A 22,719-nucleotide genomic window follows, 5' to 3' on the forward strand; every position below is an offset into this window, starting at 1 on the left:
AGGTGACCATGACAACCCACACACAGGGTTGAAGAAGCCACTGTGGGAGAATGTCCCCTGGGTCCTCCAGACCTCACTGAGAGAAAACCATAGATTTGCACTAAGATTTAGCTACAATAATATTTGTTGTAGCACTTTTTAACAAACTGAAAGTTGGAACAAATTAAAGAACTGATTAAACAAATAGATATATACCCCCAAATAAATTTGTAATCATCAAAAATGATGTTGCCAAATATTTATCAAAATGTAAATGGTGGTTGAGTATACATCAACATCAGTACACCTTCTCTGACCCTCTAGGCATGCCTTCTGTGGACTCTAACCAGGGCTATAGGAATAGAGACAGGCTAGAGTTTGAAGGTAGGATGCACAATATCAGGTTCTCAGCAGGACCCAGGAACTGGCAAAGACATCAGTAGTCTTGGAAATACAGTGTACACATGGTGAGATTCATTCAGCAGTCTCTCTGGAATGTTCCCCAGGAAAACTGAGGTGCAGGTCCCTGTGGTTTCAGCTGAGGAGGAGCAGAGTTCAGTCAAATGCTGTGTTTTAGATTGGGAGATGTTGTAAGAAATATGAGAGTTGAAGACAAATACCTGGGCTAGGATTTACCTGCTGGCTATTTGACCTTGGACAAGTCACTTCACCTTACTGAGCCTCAGTAAAACTAGAAATAATACCTGTGTTGTACTAGTTACTTTATCCCTTCCCCCTTTTAAAAAATTAAGGTAACAAATACTGCTGCTACTGCTGCTAAGTTGCTTCAGTCGTGTCCGACTCTGTGCGACCCCAGAGACGGCAGCCCACCAGGCTCCCCCGTCCCTGGGATTCTCCAGGCAAGAACACTGGAGTGGCTTGCCATTTCCTTCTCCAATGCATGAAAAGTGAAAGTGAAGTCGCTCAGTCGTGTCCGACTCCTAGCGACCCCATGGACTGCAGCCTACCAGGCTCCTCCATCCATGGGATTTTCCAGGCAAGAGTACTGGAGTGGGGTGCCATTACAAAACAACCTAATTTAAAGTAGGAATGTATGTGGGTGCACACATTCATGCTAACTGTTCCCTCTGCCCAGCACACTTCCACTATTTCATTAAGACTTTCCTCAAAGATCAAGGAGGCCTCCCTGCCTACCTAATCTAAATTTAACCCTCTTCCCATTTCCCGTACCCCATCTACTTTTTCTTTGTGTACCATGCATCACCTCTACTATACTATGTAACTTACTGATATATTGTGCTTACTGTTTATTGACTACTTACTAAAAGTAAAATTTCATAAAGGTAAGGGTTTTTGTCTGATTAATGTTGTATCCCCAGAACCAGGAAGAGGGTTTGGCTCATAGATGCTAGTCATTGAAAAAAATATATATGTAGCTGTAATATGTTTCATGAATCTTCTGGTGGGTCACAGGTTAAAGTGTCTGCCTGCAAAGCGGGAGACCTGGGTTCGATCCCTGGGTCGGGAAGATCCCCTGGAGAACAAAATGGCAACCCACTCCAGTATTCTTGCCTGGAGAATCCCATGGACGGAGGAGCCTGGTGGGCTACAGTCCACGGGGTCTCAAAGAGTCAGACACGACTGAGCGACCTCACACACACAATATGTTTCATAAAACAATGCTTATCACATGGGATACATATGTGATACTTTACAGTATTTTATTTTTTAAAATGGTCACATACAAGATTCCATTTATACGATGTTCCAGAAAGGCAAAATTAACCTATAAAGATACAAATTGGAAAATTGGTTGTTTCTCAGCATGTGGGGGAAAGGATTGATTGGAAAGGGGCAGAACTTTCTGGGGATATTAAAATGTCTTGCATTTTGATGGCATGGTATACAACAAATTTTACATTTTATTCTCTGTGAGTTACAGATAGACGCATGATAGATAAATGCAGATAGATAAATGCAAATTATTCTATTTAAATTTTAACCCAACTTTTAAAAAGAACTGGCAAATAAAAAATATTAGTCTTAACAAAGATTTCATCCCTCTTACTATTGTACTGGGTTTCAACCCATAGTTTAAAAAACTGACTTACGGGTTGCTGTGGAGTTAAGGCTAGACATCATTGGTAAGGCAGGTAGCACTCCACTTGTATCTGGTCCCATCACTTCATGGCAAATAGATGGGGTAAAAAAATGGAAACAATATTTTCCTGGGCTCCAAAATCACTGCAGACTGTGACTGCAGCCACAAAATTAAAATACCCTTGCTCCTTGGAAGAAAAGCCATGACAAGCCTAGACAGCATATTAAAAGCAGAGATATCACTTTGCCACAAAGGTCCCTCTAGTCAAAATTATGGTTTTCCAGTGGTCATGTACGGATGAAAGTTGGACCATAAAGAAGGCTGAGCGTGGAATAGAATTGCGGTACTGGAGAAGATTCTTGGGAGTCCCTTCCACAGCAAGGAAATCAAACTAGTCAATTCTAAAGGAAATCAATCCTGAATATTAACTGGAAAGGCTGATGCTGAAGCTCCAATCCTTTGGTCACTGGATGGGGAGGGCTGACTCATTGGAAAAGACTCTGATGCTGGGAAAATAGAGGGCAGGAGGAGAAGGTGGCAAGAGGATGAGATGGTTGGATGACATCACTGACTCAATGGACAAGAGTTTGAGTAAACTCTGGGAGATAGTGAAGGACAGGGAAGCTTGGCATCCATGGGATCGCAAAGAATCCAACAGGACTTCAGTTCCGTTCAGTTACTCAGTCGTGTCCGACTCTTTGCAAACCCATGGACTGCAGCACGCCAGGCCTCCTTGTCCATCACCAACTCCTGGAGTTTACTTAAACTTATGTCCGCTGAGTCGGTGATGCCATCCAACCATCTTATCCTCTGTCGTCCCCTTCTCCTCCTGCCTTCAATCTTTCCCAAATTCAGGATCTTTTCAAATGAGTCAGTTCTTTGCATCAGGTGGCCAAAGCATAGGAGTTTCAGCTTCAGCATCATCCTTCCAATGAATATTCAGGACTGATTTCCTTTAGGATGGACTGGGGTTGGATCTCCTTGCAGTCCAAGGGACTCTCAAGAGTCTTCTCCAACATCACAGTTCAAAAGCATCAATTCTTGGTGCTCAGCTTTCTTTATAGTCCAACTCTCACATCCATACATGACTACTGGAAAAACCATAGCCTTGACTAGATGGACCTTTGTTGGCAAAGTAATGTCTCTGCTTTTTAATATGCTGTCTAGGTCAGTCATAGCTTTTCTTCCAAGCAATAAGCGTCTTTTAATTTCATGGTTGCAGTCACCATCTGCAGTGATTTTGGAGCCGCCCCCCAAATAAAGTCTGTCGCTGCTTCCATTGTTTCCCCATCTATTTGCCATGAAGTGATGGGACCAGATGTTGTGGTCTTAGTTTTCTGAATGTTGATCTTTAAGCCAACTTTTTCACTCTCCTCTTTCACTTTCATCAAGAGGCTCTTTAGTTCTTTGCTTTCTGCCATAAGGGTGGTATTATTTGCATATCTGAGGTTATTGATATTTCTCCCAGCAATCTTGATTCCAGCTCGTGCTTCATCCAGCCCACCATTTCTCTTGATGTACTCTGCATACAAGTTAAATAAGCAAGGTAACAATATACGGCCTTAACGTACTCCTTGGAAACAGTCTGTTGTTCCATGTCTAGTTCTAACTGTTGCTTCCCAACCTGCATACAGATTTCTCAAGAGGCAGGTCAGGTGGTCTGGTATTCCCATCTCTTTCAGAATTTTCCACAGTTTGTGGTGATCCACACAGTCAAAGGCTTTGGCATAGTCTGTAAAGCAGAAATAGATGTTTTTCTGGAACTCTCTTGCTTTTTTGATGATCTAGTGGATATTGGCAATTCGATCTCTGGTTCCTCTGCCTTTTCTAAAACTAGCTTGAACACGTGGAAGTTCACAGTTCAGGTACTGCTGAAGCCTGGCTTGGAGAATTTTGAGCATTATTTTACTAGGGTGTGAGATGAATGCAATTGTGTGGTAGTCTGAGCATCCTTTGGTATTGCCTTTCTTTGGGACTGGAATGAAAACTGACCTTTTCCAGTCCTGTGGCCACTGCTGAGTTTTCCAAATTTGCTGGCATATTGAGTACAGCACTTTCACAGCATCATATTTCAGGATTTGAAATAGCACACTGGAATTCCATCCCCTCCCTTAGCTTTGTTCGTAGTGATGCTTCCTAAGGCCCACGTGACTTCGCATTCCATGATGTCTGGCTCTAGGTGAGTGATTATACCATCATGATTATCTGGGTTGTGAAGATCTTTTTTATATAGTTCTTCTGTGTATTTTTGCCATCTCTTCTTACTATCTTCTGCTTATGTTAGGTCCATACCATTTCTGTCCTTTATTCAGCCCATCTTTGCCTGAAATGTTCCCATGGTATCTCTAATTTTCTTGAAGCGATCTCTAGTATTTCTCATTCTATTGTTTTCCTCTATTTCTTTGCACTGGTCACTGAGGGAGGTTTTCTTATCTCTCCTTGCTATTCTTTGGAACTCTGCATTCAAATGGGTATATCTTTCCTTTTCTCCTTTGCTTTTCACTTCACTTCTTTTCACAGCTATTTGGAAGGCCTCCTCAGACAGCCATTTTGCTTTTTTGCATTTCTTTTTCTTGAGAATGGTCTTGATCCCTGTCTCCTGTACAATGTCATGAACCTCCGTCCATAGTTCATCAGGCACTGTCTATCAGATCTAATCCCTTGAATCTATTTGTCACTTCCACTGTATAATCATAAGGGATTTGATTTAGGTCATACCTGAATGGTCTAGTGGTTTTCCCTACTTTCTTCAGTTTAAGTCTGAATTTGGCAATAAGGAGTTCAAGATCTGAGCCGCAGTCAGCTCCCGGTCTCGTTTTTGCTAACTGTATAGAGCTTCTCCATCTGTGACTGCAAAGAATATAATCAATCTGATTTTGATATTGACCATCTGGTGATGTCCATGTGTAGAGTCTTCTCTTGGGTTGTTGGAAGAGGGTGTTTGCTATGACCAGTGTGTTCTCTTGGCAAAACTCTATTAGCCATTGCCCTGCTTCATTCTGTACTCCAAGGCCAAATTTGTCTTACTTACTGACAAATTTGCCAATAGGACTCACTGACTGAACAACTCCACCGGCAACATTTCAGACATTCAGTAAAGCTTGGTTTTCTTTTCACATCCCTGAGGGCGCTTCTCAACATGGAGTCAAACACTTGTGTGCCCTAGCTACCACAGGTTGCTCTCTGGGGTGCCACACCTGCAGAGCTCCCATATCTCCCAATCCCAGGAGCCCACTCACCTGGGACTCATGAACTCGGGCTGGGAAAGGTCCTGGTAATGAACAATGAACTAATAAGCCACCACCAACCGGAAGAGTTTAAGAAAGGTCAAAAGGAGACAACATATGTTCCGACCACCTCCCAGAATCCTCGCTGGCACCCATCTTGGCTGAACAAGGCTTGCACCACCAGGAAGGACTCTGAGTTAGAATGATTGGCTAAAGACAACCTGGAAACTAATCCCATCACCATAAAATCTGAGACTGCAGAAACACATGGCAGAGCTGTTCTCATGGAGCCCTTTCTCAATAAAATCTCTTGCTTTGTCAGCATATGTGTCTCTTTGGACAATTCATTTCCGAGTGTTAGACAAGAGCCCAGTTTCAGGCCCTGGAAGGGGTTCCCCCTTCCTGCAACAGGTCCATGCCTCTACCCCAAAGCCTGGCTGAGCCCCATTGTTCACCACGGCTCCCTCACACCCATGCCATCTTTCTCCACACAGCTCAACCTCCAGCCCCGAGGAAGGCCAGCTAAGTGAGCGGCTTGACCCCTCTTGACTCAGTCCTGTCTGGGGGCCACGATCATCAGGACCTGGAGGGCACACAGGCACAGAAGAAGCCGCCACGCACGGGGATCTCTAAAGCAAGTTCCCTCCGACTGCAAACTACATCTCCCAGAATGCCCGCGCTGCCGTGCTGCACATGCGCAACGAGAGGCCAGGGGGCGCCTGAGGGGTGGTCCCGGCTAGTTATCTCATTTCAGCCTGCTTCGGCGCCTGGGTCTCCCCGGAACGAGACACACGCGCAGTGCCCTGGCAACCTTGCGGACTTACTCTATTTTAAGAATTCTCCGGGAAGGATCACATTTCACTAGAAACTTGAGGACTTAACTCTGGAATTTGAGTTTGAGTCCAGGCCTTTCGTTATGGGCCTGTGAGTATGAAGTTACAAAATGAGAGATACGTTTTAGAGGCTTCCTTAAAATACCTGCAAATAGAAGCTAACAGTGGTTGAAGTTAGTACTGAGCGAGTGGGATAATCGCTAAGAACATACACACACAAATTTATATTGATTACACAACTCGCCTGAGTAATATTTAAAGAGAAAAATTTGAGAATGCTTGGAGAAAGTTTTCCTCTTCAGGGCAGTTCAATATTAATCAAGATGTGTTACCAGTCCTTTGGAGACAGCAGCAAGAAGGTCCACTTCAGAAGTAAAGGAAGCACCTGGTTGCACCTCTCCATTCTTTCACGGAAGAATGGAGAGGTTCAACCTGCTATTGTAGGGCACACGTGGAGCACAGTTCTCCAGGAAAGACCATTAATGGTGCTGCTTCCTGCGGTTCTTGTCAGTGGTGGGAGGGGCGGCCTGCAGTCCAGCGGTGTTCTCCGAGCTTAGGTGAGTTCTCGCGAGTCTGGAGCAGTTCTCCAGGGACACGTGCAGGCCTGTTGTATGCTGCTGCCGCCAACTTGGGTTGCAGGGCCTGTGCAGGCTTCTGCTCACCACAGGCGGAGTTGGGGTTCAGCATAGCGGTTCTGCACCAGGAGCTGTAATGCGATGGGTTCGGTGCAAGGCCTCTGCAGAGTGTCCTATACAGGTAAGGGAAACTAGATTAAGCACAAAAGAAGAGGTTAGAACTTACAGCTTAGATTCTCTTTTATTTTTCCCAGGGACTCTAGCAGCCTTTACTGGTGGCAAATCCCTTCTCTGTCTTTTTACTTTCTCCTCATGCTTGAGGGGAGCTAAGGGGCGATGGAAGGTCTGATTTCTTTAACTGTTGCTGAGTTTGGCTTTTGTCTTCCATGTGGAAGAGCAGAGCATCTGTGCTGCCTTGAGATATGTCATATTGTTAACGAGCTTCAGCCCTGACTGTTCGTATTCCTGAGCGACCGCCAGTTGAAGTTTTATAGAGTCTAATCTTTTAGAGACCGAGGACAGTAGACAATTAAAAATAGATGGCCCAAATGTCAGCAAGAGGACAGTTTATTAAGAGGCCCAGGAAATGTAGGTGAGGGCTTGTTTTGTTGCTGTTGTTTGGTCAATAAGTCATCTCTGATTCTTCCGCCACCCCATGGACTGTAGCTCCCTCCATGCACCCGTTCCCCGCCCTCCCTGCCCAGCTTCCCTGTCCATGGAATTTTCCAGGATATGAATACTGGAGTGCATTGCCATTTTGTTTTCAGGAAGTCTTCCTAACCCAGGGACTGAACCCTCATCTCCTGCATCAGCAGGCATATTCTTTACCATCAAGGAAGCCAATGGCTTTTGTTAGCCAAGTTGGTTTTCTAGTAGCCTGTCTACACTTTCTTCGATTAGGCCACTTATATTGATGTAAAAGCAACATGACATTTTGACCCTCTCACAGACTCCTCCTTGGTCAGCTAACTGATAATCAAGGGCAGTCCAGTTGTCCTAAAATCCCTGTTGCTTGGCATATAGGATTAACTTATCTTTTGCCATTTTAAGAAAAGGAGTTTCAGGTTGGAGAGAGGTTCACAAGGGTCATTTTTGGGGGTGAGGGAATGGGGGCAGTTGGTTCTGTTGTCTTGGGTTATTTCTCTGGAGGCTGGGGCTCAGGATCCATCTTCATTCAAGTGTGATGTACCCACAGAGTTATTCCCCTACAACTTCAAGGAGGAATGGATGGTTAGGATCACTCTGGAGTCCCTTCCACTTAGGAGTGAGCTGTTCTTGTGGGCTGCTGGTTTTCTATGTGTTTAGGTACACCCAGTTCCTGGCCCAAAGGAGTATAGGGCCAGGTCAGTGTGTGTGGTCCTCCTGGTTACCATATTCTGTGAGACCTTTCATGGATTCTTCTACCTGGAGAACTTGAGTTGTTTTATTCCAAGGGGGTTAGGTGTCCCTTCTGGGACTTGGGGAATGGGTCTATCATACATGAGTTCAAATGCACTTGTTTAACTTATCCCTACCTGGAACTAACCATATGTGGAGCGAAGCAATCAGAAGCGCCTTAATCCAGTTTTCTTGAGTTTGCTGGCATAGTTTGCTTGCTAAGGACCATTTCAAGGTTTGATTGGATCTCTCTGCTTTCCCTGATGAGTATAAGGTCCACTATCACAGTATCCCCTTCATCACTTGAGACACAAATGCTGAATTATTATCATTTTGTAGGGCTCCTAGGAGCCCAATCCTGGGGATTATTTATTTTAGTAATGCCTTAGTCATTTCATCTTTCCTTTCAGTTCTAGAGGGGAATGCTTATATCTGAAATTGCCTGGTACTCTCAGCATGACAATGAAATCAATCTGCCAGTGTTCTCTAGGGTATGTCCCTCTGGTTTGAACAGGTCTTCTTTGGGGGCCTCTGGGGCCTCTGGTGTTGGAGTTATTTATTGTGCCAATGGGGCAAGTGTCAACTACCCAATTGATTTATGTTTTTCATGGCTGGGGTCTCCATGATCTCAACTGGCTAATAATTGATATATAGGACTTCCTTCTGGAGAGGATGATGGCACCCCACTCCAGTGCTCTTGCCTGGGGAATCCCATGGACAGAGGAGCCTGGTAGGCTGCAGTCCATGGGGTTGCTAAGAGTTGGACACGACTGAGTGAGTTCACTTTCACTTTTCACTTTCATGCATTGAAGGAAGTGGCAACCCACTCTAGTGTTCTTGCCTGGAGAATCCCAGGGACAGGGGAGCCTGGTGGGCTGCCGTCTATGGGGTCACACAGAGTCGGACATGACTGAAGCGACCTAGCAGCAGCAGCTGCAGGACTTCCTTCCCATAGTGAGATCCTTAATGGTCCTCCCTGATGGTTTGGCGAGCTACAGTTTAGGGCATTAACTAGCCACCCATGGCTCTCCAAATCCCTATTGAAGCCCCATTTTGGGGCTTTGTGTAATTCTTTTCTGTATAGATTGGGGAATAATTGAATGGATCTGACCTTCAAAGTATGTGGGTTAGTTGCCAACTTGCTGGTTTAGGTCCACCCTTTTTGGCAGTTCTGGAGAAGGGAAAGGCTACCCACTCCAGTATTCTGGTCTGGAGAATTCCATGGACTGTATAGTCCATGGGGTCACAAAGAGTCAGACAACTGAGCGACTTTCAGTTTGGCAGTTATGTCCACCATGTTGTTATATACACCATTATTACCTCTGCATCCTCCTTTTGGTGACTCCAACAATGAATCATTGCTACTTTTTTTGGAAGCTGTACTACTTATGAGAGTTGTACTTATAAGAACTGTACTGCTTCAATAGGGACTTTCCTGGTGGCTTAGACAGTAAAGCGTCTGCCTACAATGTGGGAGACCTGGGTTCGATCCCTGGCTCAGGAAGATCCTCTGGAGAAGGAAATGGCAACCCACTCCAGTACTCTTACCTGGAAAATCCCATGGATGGAGGGGCCTGGTAGGCTACAGTTGATGGGGTCACAAAGAGTCGGACATGACTGAGTGACTATACTTTCACTTTTACTGCTTCAATATGCTTAAGACATGTACTGCCTGTTTATTCTCTGCAGTAAGCGTAACTCTTCCCCTCCAAATAGCTCCATGTCTGGGTAGGATGGCATATGCATATCAGGAATCTGTGTAAATATTTAAGATCTTCTCTGTCTTGATCTCTAAGTTTTAGGTAAGGGCTGTCAGCTCCACCTTTTGGGCCAAAGTCCCTGGGCATAGGTCTCTTGGTTCTGTGATTTGGGTCTGGGAGGTTACCGCATATCCCACTAGCCTTTTCCCCTCACTCATAGAGCCACACCCATCCTCTTCAGCATTCAGGAGAGACTCACTTCCTAGGTTAAGGCAATTGGGATAGACTGTTCAAGGGCCTCATGTTCAAGGGCCCTATTTCTGTAGGTGGTTAGATGACAGGATTTAGGGTACAGTAAGTTTGACAGATTTTTGTTTCTTTCTGCCACACCATGCTCCAGTGAAAGTGCTGAGTCCTAACCACTGGATTGCCAAGGAATTCCCAAGTTTTTATAGTAACCACTGAGTTGTCCAAAAATGTAGCCTGGACTTGAATTGACTTTCTGGGTAATAACAATTTCAGTCATGTTTAACTCTTTGCAACCCTATGGACTGTAACCCACCAGGCTTCTCTGTGCATGGGATTTTACCAGCATGAATACTGGAGTGGGTTACCACTTCGTCCTCCAGGGGATCTTCCTGATCCAGGGGTGTCTCCTGCATTGGCAGGCAGATTCTTTGCCACTGAGCCATTTGGGAAGCCCATTCTTTTCCCCTGGGGCTTATTAACGCTTGAAACCAGTGTGGGTTTAATATGATGATTGACTGTCAAAACATTTAACTTCTCAACCTCCTTTAGCCAGTAGCTGCTACTGCCTATAGGCAAAGAGACCATTCCTTAGCAGTTTGATTTAATTGTTTGGATCTGTCCAGAGAAGTTTGTCCTCAGCCATTAACATTTACATCTTGTGCCCACTGTCTAGGGGAATGCCAGTCTCCAGTTTGTCTCCCATTAGGTGAATATCCCTTCCTATCAGGGATATAGGACATTTGGGGATGTATAGGAAGAAATGGGTGAGAGTGTATTTGTCCAGTTTGCATTTTAATGACTCTGTGGGAGCCTCTTCTTGGGCCTTCCCTGATACTCTGATAATTTTACAACTCTTGTAACTGAGTTTGCCTTATCTGGTGTTTAAAAATGAGAACACTGGTGGCACCAGTATCGACTAAGAATTCAACAGACTTTCCCTCTATGACCAGTCTCAGATGGAGCTTCTGAGGGGTCAGTTGGAGTGCCGACTTAGGAGCCCCTGGCCCCATCATTCTTCATATATTTGGACCACCTGCATTTGAGGGTAGTGGCTGGGATCTGCCATTTCTATCCCCCTTTGGGGGCGCTGAGGGCATTTTCCTTTCCAGTGTCCTTCTTGTTTACATGTGGCACTGATCATGTACTAGTTTCCTTGACTTGCTATCCCTTAATGGAGGCGGAGGGGGCTACTCACCATGTTGAGAATCTCCATGGGCACTTAGTCCAGATTCCCTTCCCACCTGGTTAACACTGAAGGGCAACAACTGATCTCGGGTGGCCTCGACATGCAATGGCTTGGAGCGGGGCTTGGGTTCCTAGCCAGAAATTGAAACTGGGTCGCAGCAGTGAAAGTAACAGATCCTAACCACTAGATCAGTGGTCAGTGACAAGGGCCCTGGCCTTCAGCCTTGCAGAAAAGAATTCCTACAAAGATGGAAAGTAGTAAAGCAGGTGAAGTATTTATTAAGAGGAAAGAGTACAGTACATGTGGACAGACACATAGCCAGACTCAGGGAGAGAGAGTTGCTGAGTCATGACCTTGTGACAGTTTGAATCACATTTATGGGGCATTTCTTTCGTTCTCCTTTGACCAATCATTTTGATTTGCCTGGTTCACAGTCCATATTTGGTATATCTCAGGATCCTCCCATGTGTGCATGCATCTTTTAACCAAGATGGATTTTACCGAAAGGCATCTGGTAGAACATCCCTTGACATAACTCCCCTTTGGCCCCCAAGGGGCCTATCTGTGCATTTGTGGTCAGGGAAATCTCCTGACTTCTAGAATGAAAGTAATTGATCTGGGCAGGGCCAAGCCTTCTCCCTTGATTGTCCTGCTATTCTCTTCTTGGAGTTTCAATCCATAGGGAATGAATCTCCAATCGCTTTACCCTGGGGGGCAGGGGGCCCATCAACTTTCTGCCTCACAACTAGTAGGTGGATTTGCCTCTGGGCCTTTTAACCCTCTATATCTCGGTTATTAAACACCTGGTAGGCAACCCCAACCAGGTGAGAGGTGTGTCTAATGTTGAGGGCACTGTGGGCCTATTGACAGATTTCTTCACTGCTACCTAGGTTACTTTTAGGAGTGATCTGTCTAATTCAACAGCTACTATTTTCAACTCAGCATTGGTGTCTTTTTGGGAGACCAGAACAAACAAACAAACAAAACCCAAAAAACAAAAATCCTTTTATTTACTTAGAAGTATTTCCCTGTCTCATCCTTGAATTTTAAGTTTAATTTCTCATATGTGCTTTCATTCTCTTCCACCATATCCAACCCCAAATTCTTTTTTTGTGTGTTTTGCAGTTTGCACTGTTTTAGTTATTTACTTCCCTAATCCAGATGTGAATATGTTTTTATATATTGAAATATTAAAATAAGAGTCTTTGAATCATAGCTACAGAGAACAAACTTATAGTTACCAAGGGGAGAAGGGCGGGGGGTGGGGGGGAGTGGGGGGGAGGGCGAGTAGTTGGGACAAACTGGGAGGTTGGGATGGACATACGTACACTACTGTGTATAAAATAGACAGCTAATGAAAACCTGTGTGTATCATGGGGAACTCTACTCAATGATCTGTGGTGACCTAATTGGAAAGGAAATCTAAAATATGTGTAAGTATAACTGACTCACTTTGCTGTACAGCAGAAACTAACACAACATTATAAAGCAACCATGCTCCCAATGAAAAGTCTTTTTTAGTGATGTCTGGGTCATGCTGAAATTGGTATAAATTTTCATTATCTGAACTCTTAGAAAACATGATCATAATATTCAGTGTTTGAAATTAAACTAGTATTATATCAGTACAAAGCACAAGTTAATCCACCGACAAAGCCATAGACTGATTATTAAAGCTTATGATTACAGTGTGCTTAAGTTGCACACTTAAATTATATTGCTCCAGAGTGATACAACAATGGGTAAGCCATTTTTGTTAATTGTAAATCATCAACAGCCAAGGGGGAGAAACAGCAATAGTAAAGACCAGGAAAGGCATAAAATCTTTGCCGTATCAACCTGGGAGGACAGCAGTGTTGTTTACAGTCTTACATCTTGGGCCACCTTATGCATTTTGTATATCTACTACTGTGGGCAAGAATTCCTTAGTAGGAATGGAGTAACCCTATAGTCGACAAAAGAGTCTGAAATGCAGTACTTGGTTGCAGTCTCAAAAATGACAGAATGATCTCAGTTCATTTCCAAGGCAAACCATTCAACATCACAGTAATCTAAGTCTATGCCTTCTAAAAGATGATGCTGTTAAAGTGCTACACTCATTATGCCAGCAAATTTGTAAACTCAGACTAGAAAAGGTCAGTTTTCATTCCAATCCCAAAGAAAGGCAATGCCAAAGGATGTTCAAATTACCATACAGTTGCACTCATTTCACAGGCTAGCAAGATTATGCTCAAAATCCTTCAGACTAGGCTTCAGCAGTAAGTGAACTGAGAACTTTCAGATTTACAAGCTGGATTTAGAAAAGGCAGAAGAACCAGAGATCAAATGGACAGCTTAGGCTGGATCATATAAAAAGCAAGGGAATTCCAAAAAACATCTACTTCTGCTTCATTGACTATGATAAAGCCTTTGGCTGTGTGGATCATAATAAACCGTGAAATATTCTTAAATAGATGGAAATACCAGACCACATTACCTTGTCCTGTAGGCAGGACAAGAAGCAGCAGTTGGACATAGAACAATGGACTGGTTCAAAATTGGAAAAGGCTATATATTGTCACCCTGATTATCTAACTTTTATGCAGAGTACATTATGAGAAACGCTGGACTGGAAGAAACACAAGCTGGAATCAAGATTGCCAGGGAGAAATATCAATAACCTCAGATATGCAGATGAAACCACCCTTATGGCAGAAAGTGAAGAGGAACTAAAAAGCCTCTTGATGAAAGTGAAAGTGGAGAGTGAAAAAGTTGGCTTAAAGCTCAACATTCAGAAAACGAAGATCATGGCCTCAGGTCCCATCACTTCATGGGAAATAGATGGGGAAACAGTGGAAACAGTGTCAGACTTTATTTTTCTGGGCTCCAAAATCACTGCAGATGGTGACTGCAGCCATGAAATTAAAAGACGCTTACTCCTTGGAAGGAAAGTTATGACCGACCTAGATAGCATATTCAAAACCAGAGACATTACTTTGCCAACAAAGTTCCGTCTAGTCAAGGCTATGGTTTTTCCTGTGATCATGTATGGATGTGAGAGTTGGACTGTGAAGAAGGCTGAGTGCCGAAGAATTGATGCTTTTGAACTGTAGTGTTGGAGAAGACTCTTGAGAGTCCCTTGGACAGCAAGGAGATCAAACAAATCAATCCTAAAGGAAATCAACCCTAAATATTCATTGGAAGGACTGGTGCTGAAGCTGAAACTTCAATACTTTGGCCATCTGATGTGAAGAGCCTACTTATTGGAAAAGACACTGATGCTGGGAAAGATTGAAGGCAGAAGAAGAAGGGGACAACAGAGGTTAAGATGATTGGATGGCATCATTGACTCAATGGACATGAGTTTGAGCAAGCTCCAGGAGATAGTGAAGGACAGGGAGGCCTGGCATGCTTCAGTCCATGGGGTCCCAAAGAGTCGTACATGACTTAGTGACTGAACAACAACAAAAAGGCTTACTGGTTACATATCTGAAGAACATGGCAGGATATCTAAAAAATGATAGTCTCCAAGGATTCTTCCCAGTTTCCAGTGATTTTTAGTTATGGTCCACTGGGTTCTGAATATGTGTAATTACATCACTTGCTGCTTTTTATTTAGTTTGGAAATTTTGCTTATCACTGATTAAGACCCTGTTTTCATTCTTTAGCCTCTGATTGGCTGCTTTTAGGTCTGGTAACACTTTGAGCTCTTTTTTCACTTCAGATAGCTCAGTTGGTAAAGAATCTGCTTGCAATGCAGGAGACCCGGGCCGATTCCTGGGTCAGGAAGATCTCCTAGAGAAGGAAGTGGCATCCCACTCCAGTATTTTTGCCTAGAGAATCCCATGAACAGAGGAGTCTGGCAGGCTACAGTCCATGGGGTTCCAAGAGCCAGATACAACTTAGCAACTAAACCACCATATCAATTCTTTTTAGAGCTCTTTGTCCCCAGTTTCCCCCAGTTGCCAATAGTGACCTATCTGGAAATCTTTATTGTCTCTGGGTGGCCTCTTCCAACTACAGTTTAAGATCTATCAGTTCCATATATGTATCATGTAGCTATGCTTTCAGTTTTTCATATTTAGTTATAATTTTTTCATAAAGCTTTTTAAGGTCAATTGAGTCATCCTTTTCTAGCCTACTACCATAAGTCTTTCTTTTTTCTAATAACTGTGTGATCGAGAACAACTCAGCAAGGAATTAGACCAATCCTTAGATGATATGGAACTTGTTTCACATCTGGAAATGGAATTCATCTGAATTTCTTTCTTATTGGGTCTCCCATCTGTATCTGGATGTTCTTTTTTCATTTTAATTTCTTTCTTGTGTCCAAAATTAAACTCCTATATATCTTTTCTTTCTCTGTCACTGTTGCTCTCTGATTGATTTAGTCTCTAATTTATTTTCTCCTTTTTCTTCTTCTCTCTTTTCTCCCTCTTTTTCATTTTCTTTTATTAATCTTTTGGAATAAGCAGAAGTTATACCTACAAGGTGGTTTGACGTGTTTAGATGACTTGAATCATAGAGTTAACTGTTCATGGTAGAAAGTGAACAGGATGGAATGGTTGAAATTGATTCTGGTTTGTAAGGCTGATATATTTTTTTTCTTTTCCTTTATGGTTTATTACAGGATATTGAATACAGTTCACTGTGCACTTCAGTAGGACCTTGTTGTTTACCCATTCTGTGTATAAGAGTTTACATCTACTATTCTCAAACTCTCAACCCATCCCTCCCTGCCCCACCCCACCCAGCTCTCCTTAGCAACCACAAGTCTGTTCTCTATGACTGAAAGTCTATTTCTGTTTCTTCACTTCAGTCAGTTTAGTCACTCAGTCAAGTCCAGCTCTTTCCATGCCCATGGACCATAGCATTCCAGGCTTCCCTGTCCATCACCAACTCCCGGAGCTTGCTCAAACTCATGTCCATTGAGTCGGTGATGCCATCCAACCATCTCATCCTCTGTCATCCCCTTCTCCTCCTGCCTTCAATCTTTCCCAACATCAGGGTCTTTCCCAAGGAGTCAGTTCTTCACATCAGGTGGCCAAAGCATTGGAGTTTCAGCTTCAGTATCAGTCCTTCCAATGAATATTCAGGACTGATTTCCTTTAGATGGACTTGTTTGATCTCCTGGCAGTCCAAGGGACTCTCAAGAGTCTTCTCCAACAGAACAGTTCAAAAGCATCAATTCTTCTGTGCTCAGCTTTCTTTATAGTTCAACTCTTACATCCATCCATGACTACTGGAAAAACCATAGCCTTGACTAGACAGACCTTTGTTGGCAAGGTAATGTCTCTGCTTTTTAATATGCTTTCTAGGTCAGTCATAGCTTTTCTTCCAAGGAGCAAGCATCTTTTAATTTCATGGCTGCAGTCACCATCTGCAGTGATTTTTGAAGCCCAAGAAAATAAAGTCTGTCACTGTTTCCATTGTTTCCCCATCTATTTGCCATGAAGTGATGGGACCAGATGCCATGATCTTCATTCTTTGAATTCTGAGTTTTAAGCCAGCTTTTTCACTCTCCTCTTTCACTTTCATCAAAAGGCTCTTTAGTTCTTCTTTGTTTTCTGCCGTAAGGGTAGTGTCATCTGCGTATCTGAGGTTATTGGTATTTCTCCCTATTCCAGCCTGTGCTTCATCCAACTTGGCATTTCATATGATGTACTCTGCATATAAGTTAAATAAGCAGAGTGACAATATACAGCCTTGATGTACTCCTTTCCCAATTTGGAACCGGTCTGTTGTTCCATGTCTGGTTCTAACTGTTGCTTCTTGACCTGCATACAGATTTCTCAGGAGGCAGGTGAGGTGGTTCTGTATTCCTATCTCTTGAAGAATTTTCCACAAAACAGAATTTTCTGTTTCTTAGATAAGTTCATTTGTGTCATATTTTAGATCCTGCATGAGTGATATCTTATGGTATTTGTCTTTCTGACTTACTTAGTATTATAGTCTCTAGTTGCGTCTGTATTCCTGCAAATGCCATTATTTCATTCTTTTTTATGGCTGAGTAGCATTCCAGTGTGTGTGTGTGTGTGTGTGTGTGTGTGTATTCTTTATCCATTCATCTGTCAATGGACCTTTAGGTTGTTTTCCTGTCTTGGCTATTGCGAGTAGTGCTGTTATGAACATATGAATCTTCTCAAATTATAGTTTTGTCTGGGTTTGTGCCTAAGAGTGGGATTGCTGGATCATATTTCAACTCTAGTTTTAAAAGGAACCTCCATACTGTTTTCTATAGTGGTTGTACCAATTTACATTCCCACCAACAGTGTAAGAAGGTTTCTTTTTCTCCACACCCTCTCTAGCATTTATTGCTTGTAGACTTTTTAGTGATGGCTATTCTGACTGGTGTGAGGTGGTACCTTGTAGTTTTGATTCACATTTCTCTAACAATTAGTGATGTTGAGCATCTTTTCATGTGTCTGTTGGCCATCTGTATGTCTTCTTTGGAGAAATGTTTATTCACATGTTCTGCCCATTTTTAATTGAGTTGTTTGTTTTTTTGTTATTGAATTATATGAGCTGTATATATCTTTTGGAAATTAAGCCTTTGTCAGTCACATCATTTGCAAATATTTTCTTCCAGTCTTTCCACTTTGTTTATAGCTTCTTTTGCTATGCAAAAGCTTATAAGTTTGATTATGTTGCATTTGTTTGCCCTTGCTTTTATTTCTTTTGTCTTGGGAGATATGGCTGATAAATCTTTCATGTTCTGAAGTACTTTTGTCTATATTTATCTGCTCTATCTATTTGTCTGTCTATCTATTTGCTCTATCTATTTATGTATCTATCATTTATCTAGATGTTTCTGCTTTCTTCTTTTCTTCTTTCTTCTCTTTACCCTGCTTTTATTTCCCCCTTTTTTCTTCATTTTCTTGTTCTGTGATATGGGGCTTCCCAGGTGTGGTCAAGAACCCGCCTGCCAATGCAGGAGAGATAAGAGATTTGGTTTGATCCCTGGGTCAGGAAAATCCCCTGGGAAAGGGAATGGCAACCCATTCCAGTATTCTCGCCTGGAGCATCCCATGGACAGAGGAGCCTGCTGGGCTACAATCCATGGGGTTGCACAGAGTCGGCCACTACTGAAGCAACTTAGCACACGCACACATGATTTGGGTATAATGACTTCCTCATATTGGTTTTTTTTTTTTCAGCTTCCTAAAGTTCAGTCTATATTATGTTCATCTTCTAGCCTGTGTTCATCTTCTAGACTGTTCTAGCCTGTGTTCATCTTCTAGACTGTCTTGCTTGTCTAGATCTTGCTTTTCTTTGGGTTTCAGAACCTTTCATCTCTAACAAGGGTGAAGTATGATATTCATGTTTCCTTGACTTCTAATGTAGAGGAAAGTGCCAGCAACAATTGTAGTCAGGGTTATTTGTTGCAGGGTTTTTGATTACTTATTCAGTCTCCTTAATGGGTTTAAATTTATTCAGGTTTTCTTCATAATTTAGTATTGGTAAGCTTTGAGTGTGTAGGAATCTGTCTATTCCATCCAGATTATTTGTTGGTGTACAGTTGTTCATATTAGTGGTTCTCTCCTACAATATCTTTCTAGTTCTATAAAATCAGTTGTAATGTCCTCTCATTTCTGATTTTAGTTATTTGAATCTTTTCTGTTTTTTCTTAGTCTAGTTAAATGTTTGACGATTTTGTTGATCTTTTTGAAGAACCAACTCTTCGTTTCATTAATTTTCTCTATTGGTTTTTATTGTCTTTCGTTTATCTCTGCTCTAATCTTCATTATTCTTTCTTCTGGTAGACTTGGGGAACATTCACTTGTAATTATCACTGTATAGTTTTTTTTTTTTTTTTTTTTTTTGGCTGTGCTGGGTCTTCATTGCTGTGCATGGACTTTCTCTAGTTGCACTGAGTTGCAACTATGTAGTTGCGATGTGTGGGCTTCTCATTGCGGTGGCTTCTTGTTGCAGAGCACAGGGTCTTGGGTGCATGGGCTTCAGTAGTTGTGACATGTGTGCTTAGTAGTTGTGGCTCGTGGGCTCTAGAGTACAGGCTCGGTACTTGTGGCCCACAGGCTTAGTTGCTTGTGCATGTGGAATCTTCCCAGACCAGGGATTGAACCTTATATTGGCTGGTGGGTTCTCAACTGCTGGACTACCAGGGAAGTCCCATTATATAGTATTTTTCACTGTAGAATTACACTGTGTTATGAGTCTGTATTCTTAGATGACTGATTGGATCAGAATTCTCTTAAGATTAGCAGACCTCCATGTGTGATACAGTAACTCTCTCCTAAGCAATCCTAACTTTCCTTGATTATTTCACTTTTTAAATGATACTTTTATCATATTGTAGTTTATTTTGTTTATTATTTATTCACTTTGGAATCATTTAAGCACAAATGGGTCAGGAATATTTAACTGTATTAAAATGATACAGCTCAAGCTCTAGAAGAGTACATGACAAATAGGTGTTTTCTGAGTATTTGCTGAACAACTAAATGATAGAATGAATGAACAGTTTTACTGGTTTAATAATCTTCGTGAAATTATATTCCAAAATTCCATACATCACAAAGCTTTTAAGGTGTGGGTAAGCTGGGAATAAAAAAGATGAGAAGACCAGAAGAAAAGGGTGTTTTCATTTTGGTGAGGTAATCTAAATATTCCTTATTTACTATAGTAATTGGTGAGAGTAGTGATAAATCTATATACTAGTAATAGGAGCATTCTTGAAAGCCCTAAGGTGAAAGTGAATTGAGGAAGAACAGAATGTCTGATGTTAAATGAATGAGAGGAAGTGGTTTATAATGATGTCCAAAAATTGGAAGAAGATAATGTAGGGCATTTTAAGGCATGCTATAGCATTTTTAAAAGAGCAGATTTCTTGAAGTTTAATGGACAAATAATAAACTGCATTTATTTTGATAACATTGGCTTATGTATACACCAGTGAAACTATCACCACAATCAAGATAATGAAAATATTCATCATCTCCCAAAGTTTCTTCTTATCCTTTGGAAATTCCTCTTCCCTGACTGGCTTCTGCCTCATCCCCAGGCAACCACTAACCCTGTTTTCTGCCACTATATATTCATTTGCATTTTCTAGAGTCTGATGTAAATAGAATCATAATGTATGCACTCTTATTTTTACTGATTTCTTTCAGCACACTTATTTTGAATTTAATGTAATTTTCCGTGTATATCAAGAGTTCATTCTTTTCTATTGCTGATTGGTATTTTTCTGTATGGATAGTTTATCCATTTGTCTGTGATGAACATTTGAGTGAATTTTAGGTTTTGGCTTTTACAAATGAAGCTATGAGCATTCCTGTACAGATGTCTCTATGCTTATGTCTTGGATATTGTATGTTGTATGTGTACATGCCCAATACTTATTCTCTTGGATAAACATTAAAAAAGGAATTGCTGCACCATATAGTCAGTGAATATTTAACCTGAGAAATTCCCTGTTTTCCAAAGGGATTGCAGCATTTTACATTCCTACTGGCTGTGTGTAAAAGTTCATTTCTCTACATCCTTCCAAGTACTTGGTAATAATTAGTTTTTAAAATTTTCATCATTTTAGTAAGTGATTAATGCTATCTCACTCTCTAAAATTAGCATTTCCCTGATGACTGATGATGTTAGGCATTTTTTCTTGTGCTTATTTGACATCAGTATGTCTTTGGTGAAGTGCGTATCTAAGTCTTTTGCTCAGTCTTAAATAATTTCCTTGTTAGAGGTCTTCATATATTTTAGCTGATGGTTCTTTATTAGATGTATGATTTGGAAATACTTTCTCCTAGTCTGTGGCTTGTCTTTTCACTCTCTTAAATTGTGTCTTTTGATGACTAGAGGTCTAGTTTATCCTTTATTATTTTATGGTTCATGCTTTTGGTGTTAGCTAAGAAATTTTTGCCTCATCTTAGGTCTCAAAGAATTTCTCCTTCATTTGATTTTAGGAATTTTATAGTTTTTGTTGTTTGGTTGCTAAGTTGTGTCCAACTCTTTGCAACCCCATGGACTGCAGCATTTTATATTTAGGACTGCAATCCATTTTGATTTTTTTTTTTTTGTATGTAGTATGAAGAATGGAGTAAGATTCAATTTAAATTATAGATATTCAGTTATTCATGGAGAAGGCAATGGCAACCCACTCCAGTACTCTTGCCTGGAAAATCCCATGAACTGAGGAGCCTGGTAGGCTGCAGTCCATGGGGTCGCGAAGAGTCGGACACAACGGAAGCAACTTAGCAGCAGCAGCAGCTCAATTATTTAGGCACTATTTGTTGAAAAGGCTATTCTTTCCCCCCACGGAATTGTCTTTGTGATTATATCAGCTGGATCTATTTCTGAACTGTCCTACTCTGTTTCATTTATACATTTTTTAATCTTTACACGAATACCACACTTTCTTGATTATTGTAGCATGTGTATAATAACTCTTGAGATCAGGTAGTGTTAAGCTGCAAACTTAATTTTTTCCTCAAAGCTCTTTTGGCAATTCTTGGTTCTTTTCCTTTCCATATGAATATAAAACTGTCCTTTTTCTATAGGGACAGTTTTATTTCTTTCCTTGTCAGTTTCTCCTCAAAAGCTTGCTGCCATTTTGAATAGGTTGCACTGAAGCTATAACTCAATTTGCAGAGTTTGACATGATAACACCAGGGCTCTGACACATGAATGTCATATAGTTCCTTTAAGTCTTCTTTAATTTCTATTAGTATTTTTTATAGTTTTTGGTATATTGGTGTTTCACATCTCTTGTCAAATATGCCCCCAGATCATTCATATTTAAAAATTTGTCATAGATGTTTAAAATGGTATTATCTGATTTTTAAAAAATTTATTAATTTTTTAATTGAAGGATAATTGCTTTACAGAATTTTGTTGTTTTCTGTCAAACACCAACATAAATCAGCTGTAGGTATATATGAGTCCCCTTCCTCTTGAACCTCCTTCCCATCTCCCTCCCCATTCCACCCTTCTAGGTTGATACAGAGCCCCTGTTTGAGTTCCCTGAGTCATACAGCAGATTCCCATTGGCTATCTATTTTTCATATGGTAATGTAAGTTTCCATGTTACTCTCCCCATCATCTCACCCTCTCCTCCCCCCACAATTTCTGATTATTTGTTGATTATATATGGAAGTACAATTAATTATTGCATATTGATCTGGTATATTCAACCTTTATAAGTTTACTGATTAGTTCTAGTAACATTTTCTTTGTAGAGTGCATTAGATTTTCCACATGGAAGATCATGTTATCTACAAATGAATGTGGCTTTACTCTTTCCTTTCCAAACCAAATAGTTTTAATATATTTTTTGCCTTATTGTGCTAACTAGACCCTCCAACACAATGTTTAATAGAAGTTGTGGGAGTAATTCCTTCCACTTTATTCAAGATTATTTTAGCTATAATAGGACCTGTTCCTGTCCATGTATGTTTTTTTTTTTTTTCCCAAAACCAACTTTTTATTGAAGTATAGTTGAATGTTGTGTGTTGTGTTAGTTTCAGTTGTATAGCAAAGTGATTAATTTTTATATATGTGTATATTTAAATATATTCTTTTTCAGATTC

The 22,719-nt window shown here is 41.3% G+C and overlaps 1 protein-coding gene across 7 annotated transcripts in view; it reads left to right on the top strand.

The window, feature by feature from the left end:
• The first annotated feature begins 5,583 nt into the window (after nt 1-5,583).
• ZNF300 (zinc finger protein 300) overlaps nt 5,584-22,719 on the top strand; it is a 33,287-nt gene continuing 16,151 nt past the window's right edge. For 4 of the 7 annotated variants that reach the window (XM_044947441.2, XM_044947442.2, XM_006042011.4 and 1 more), the window contains exon 1: nt 5,586-6,857. Coding sequence is in view for 1 of the 7 variants with exons in the window: in XM_044947440.2 (XP_044803375.2) it covers nt 6,818-6,857 (40 nt within the window). In the remaining 6 variants the exon portion in view is untranslated. Of the gene's footprint in view, nt 6,858-22,719 lie in introns of all 7 variants that reach the window. The other 3 variants (XM_044947439.2, XM_044947440.2, XM_025292397.3) reach the window with 2 other exon arrangements.

Source organism: Bubalus bubalis, chromosome 9, assembly GCF_019923935.1.
Source record: "Bubalus bubalis isolate 160015118507 breed Murrah chromosome 9, NDDB_SH_1, whole genome shotgun sequence".
Lineage (NCBI taxonomy): Eukaryota > Metazoa > Chordata > Mammalia > Artiodactyla > Bovidae > Bubalus > Bubalus bubalis.